This window comes from Poecilia formosa, unplaced genomic scaffold, assembly GCF_000485575.1.
Source record: "Poecilia formosa unplaced genomic scaffold, Poecilia_formosa-5.1.2 Scaffold337, whole genome shotgun sequence".
In the NCBI taxonomy this organism is placed as follows: domain Eukaryota; kingdom Metazoa; phylum Chordata; class Actinopteri; order Cyprinodontiformes; family Poeciliidae; genus Poecilia; species Poecilia formosa.
In genome coordinates this window covers 571,543-575,345 of record NW_006800276.1, presented here as the reverse complement: position 1 = coordinate 575,345, position 3,803 = coordinate 571,543, and the positions used below count along the sequence as shown (strand labels likewise).

The 3,803-nt window shown below is 40.7% G+C and overlaps 2 protein-coding genes across 2 annotated transcripts in view; one reads left to right on the top strand and one right to left on the bottom strand.

Moving 5' to 3' along the window:
* LOC103152994 (olfactory receptor 52K1-like) overlaps positions 1–3,803 on the top strand; it is a 52,511-nt gene that overhangs the window by 11,159 nt on the left and 37,549 nt on the right. The window lies entirely within an intron of this gene.
* The window catches only part of LOC103153017 (olfactory receptor 52E4-like), a 4,010-nt gene continuing 3,656 nt past the window's right edge, over positions 3,450–3,803 (bottom strand). Inside the window, exon 3 of the mRNA XM_016661588.1 lies at positions 3,450–3,795. Coding sequence (XP_016517074.1) covers positions 3,538–3,795 — 258 coding nt within the window. The 3' untranslated portion in view covers positions 3,450–3,537. The remainder of the gene's footprint in view (positions 3,796–3,803) is intronic.

Genomic DNA, 3,803 nt, shown 5'->3' with positions numbered 1-3,803 from the left:
GTAAATCTGGATTGTTTATTGTAATGGATCCTGTTTTTGCCTTTGAATGTTTTTTACTTTAATTTTTTGGCAATGTTGAGAGGTTTTATTTTGGCTCTTTGCATTATTTAGCCTCTTCAGAGCTTTCATATGTTATCAGTCTGTTAAAGATAGTATTATTGATACCAGTACAATTTGCACAAAGCCTGTTTTGTTTAGTTTTCTTCTTGGAAAAAGTTATTAAAAACAAGTTTTTGTCTAAATTAAGGTGAATTCATGGTTCCTTTTTCCACATAATGTAACCGGTAGTGCTTATGATAAAAAAAAAAAAATAATTATGTGATCGGTATCGGTGATCGGTATCGGTATAGGGAGGAAAAAACTGATCGGCACATCTCTAGTTCTCAGACTTCTTGTCTGAATGATAAAAAATCCGATAAGATTGGAGATTTTAATACACATGGCGAGAAATGTTACAGTCTTAGTAAAACCTGTACTGATGTCTGTATGGGGTTTACCTAAAATGTCCGCACTGCGACTTACTCCTGTTGTACTCTTCATCTTCACTCATCATACAGAGTGAAAACAACGACTTCCTTACAACTCTGACTTGTTTGATCGAGTGAAACGTTTTTGGGCCCCATAATATTTTAGGTTTTCATTTTAGAAAATGATCAAAGCTAACAAAGACATCCACTGGCTCAGCTCTCTGTGGCGTTTACTGTTTATGTCTCTGGTGGTTGTGGGTCGGTGTTGGGGTTTCCCTGCCCTGTTAAAATTTGAGCTTTGTGCCAGTTTTGATTAAGGAGACGTGAGTCGGCTGGTTCCTTTCTGGACATTTATTAGCTCCATCAACACTGACACTAAATGTCCAATAAAGATCGGATTCATGAGGCTTAAAGCCCGGCTGGAGTCAGGTGCCGTCTGATTCCAGCCGGGATCAGAAGATTAAATGGTGGGCTCATGATGAACTTCATTATCAGTGTAGAAAACACAAAGCCTAGCTTGGCTTTTCATTGTAGCTCCTGATGTTGGTGCCAAGGCGGTTACTGGTGTCCCCTCCATCCAGGGGTGAGTTCAAAAATGATGTTCCTCTGCGCCGAACTGCTCCTTCTGTCTTCTCAGCACTTTGTGAACTCTGTGGAATATTCCACGCTAAAGGCACTCTTAATTTAATCATGTGACAATATGTAGTGTCGACAACTGAGGCCTTTAGAAGCCGTTTGGTTCTGTGGTATAATAAAATATCGGCTGGAATTGGTCAGTTTGTTGTTGATGCCACTCTAATGCATTTCTATGGGTTAGTCTGCTAGCTTGGTGCTTTTAGCATTAACTTTTAAAATGGTGTTAGACTCCACATTGTAGCAATCAAGTTATTCTATTGTTATTCCAACAATTAGTCAAATAAAAGAAATTGGTGCTTCCTGTAGATTTTTCACTTAAAGGGAACATCAATCAAAATCTAATCTTTTTAGCCCTTAACTATATTTTGTGTGTTATTCTATCGCTGCTGCGTAGATATCTTTGTAATCTCTTTGGGTTATATTTTTCAGTCTGTTCATTCTTCTCTTGTCTGTAATGATTTATTGTCTCATCACCGCATTTGCTGTGGAATTGCAAAACAAGGTCATGACTTCCTGCTAATCAGTTCTAGGGAATCCACCATGTTTTTTCTTTGTAGCAATTTTGTAGTCCAAGTTCAGTTATGCTGGAGCTGCAAGTAATCAAGTCAGAATGTCCGGTTGTAGCTAGGCTTGTCGCGATAAACGATAAATCAATTAATCGCAAGATAAATTAAACCTATTGACCTCATTTTAATTATTGGCTTTATCGTCTCTTCCTGCCTTTTTTTCTTTCTCTTGATGACACTGAATGAAGAAAGACTCAGCTCCGGTCTCTCCACTGACCCTCCTTTCCTTAGTGTAATGTCCAGCGCACACGGCACGAGTTGTCGCCCATTGTCGGCCCATTTTCAAAACCTGAGAGACACATTAGCCGACAGAAATCCTGGGTATAACTGTACCATCGGGTTCGTCGTGCCTTGTGGTGTCCAAAATAATGGCTACAGTCCAGTTAACTAATTTTAAAATCAGACATTAATCAATGCTTTACTAGAATCTACCTGTGATGCATGTGGCTAGAGTCAGCGTAAAGTCCTGACTGAATGAAAATCATTATAACCTATTTATGTCACGTTAACGAAGAGCAGCTGAAAACTTACTGGGTTTATCAGCTGCGGTAGCAATTTGGCTCCAACTCCTCCCCTTGTCATTTCTATATTCTTTGCACGAAATGTTGAATAAATATTTGTTGTTTCCACATATCATCTCCGATGTCCGCTGGACTTCGTGTCGCGCCGTGTCAGCTGTTTGGGATTCCCCTCCGTAATTTCCCCTCAGAAAGCGCGAAGGAGAATCGGCGCTTTCTGATTGGCTACCAGTCACATTCAGCGTTAAGCTCCCAGTTGGGGAAAACCCCTGATTTATTTCGGAGCGGCCACGACGATCTAAATCACACTACAGGATGATCGGTTACGACATCACTAGCGACAATCTTAGATCAGCCAAGGATCTAAGATTGTCGTAAGGGGAAAATGGGGCAAAAAGTCGTGCAGTGTGAACTATTGCATTAGTTAGTCGGATGTGCCCATCTTCTCTATTTAAATCTACTGATTACTGAAGGGCAATATAGTATACAGCAGGGGTCACCAACTCCAGTCCTCAAGGGCTACCATCCTGCAACTTTTAGATTCACCTCTGCTCCAAAATGTCTGAATTCCCTCACCAGCATTCATTCCTCTCTGCAATAGGCTGGAAACGAGCAGTTTATTTGATCCAGGTGTGTTTGAGCAGAGACACATCTAAAAGTTACAGGATGGTAGGACTGGAGGACTGGAGTTGGTGACCCCTGGTATACAGACTTCATAATCTGCACTCTTTTGGTTGAATGCAGTATTTGTTTCCACTTTGGCTTTACGTTTAGATTTTATTCAAGTACGTTTTTTGTTAATGGAGACTGAGAATCCATTTTATTTTTGCTTGTTTTGTTTATATAGTTTATCAGTTCCAATGTTATGTGTTCTTTTGAAAATAAAGTACATCTATCTATGGCAGGAAATCACATCCATTATTAGTCATTTCCATTAAATCAGCGTCAAAAGGTCTTGAAACAATACTATCGTTTATTGCAATAATTTTTTTAGACAATCGCTCAGCAAAATTTGTTATCGTGACAGGCCTAGTTGTAGCGTGGATTAATTCCTTGCATCGTCCCCTGTGTCAGAGGCTCTTCGAAGTGTCAGACCCGGAGAAGACACTCTACCCTTTTCTGGCTCAAGACCATGGCCTCGGATTTGGAGGCACTGATCCTGAGCAGCTTCACACTTGGCTACAAACCGCTGCAGTGAAGCCCATAAGATCGCATCATGTGCAAAAAGCAGAGATGCGATCCTAAGGCCACCAAACCGGATCCTCTCGTTTTGAGATTTAGTAGGATGACTGAAAAAGTACTTTACTAAAATTTATTTTTTATTTTTAAAAAATGTTTGAGAGTTCTTGCCTACCAATAAGTAAACAGCACTTTGAGGATACTTTGTCGAATCTCAGTGGTTCTGACTCCGTAGATGATCGGGTTTATGCAGCTGGGAAGGAACATGTACATGATGCTGACGAAGAGACGGCCAGCGTTTGGGAGACTGTTCATCCGATACGACAGGAAAGCTGTGAGCACGAAGGTCAAACTGATGACCATGACGATGATGTGAGTGAAGCAGGTGTGCAGAGCTTTAGCGCTGGATTTACCTGAACGCAGCACAGAACGGAATA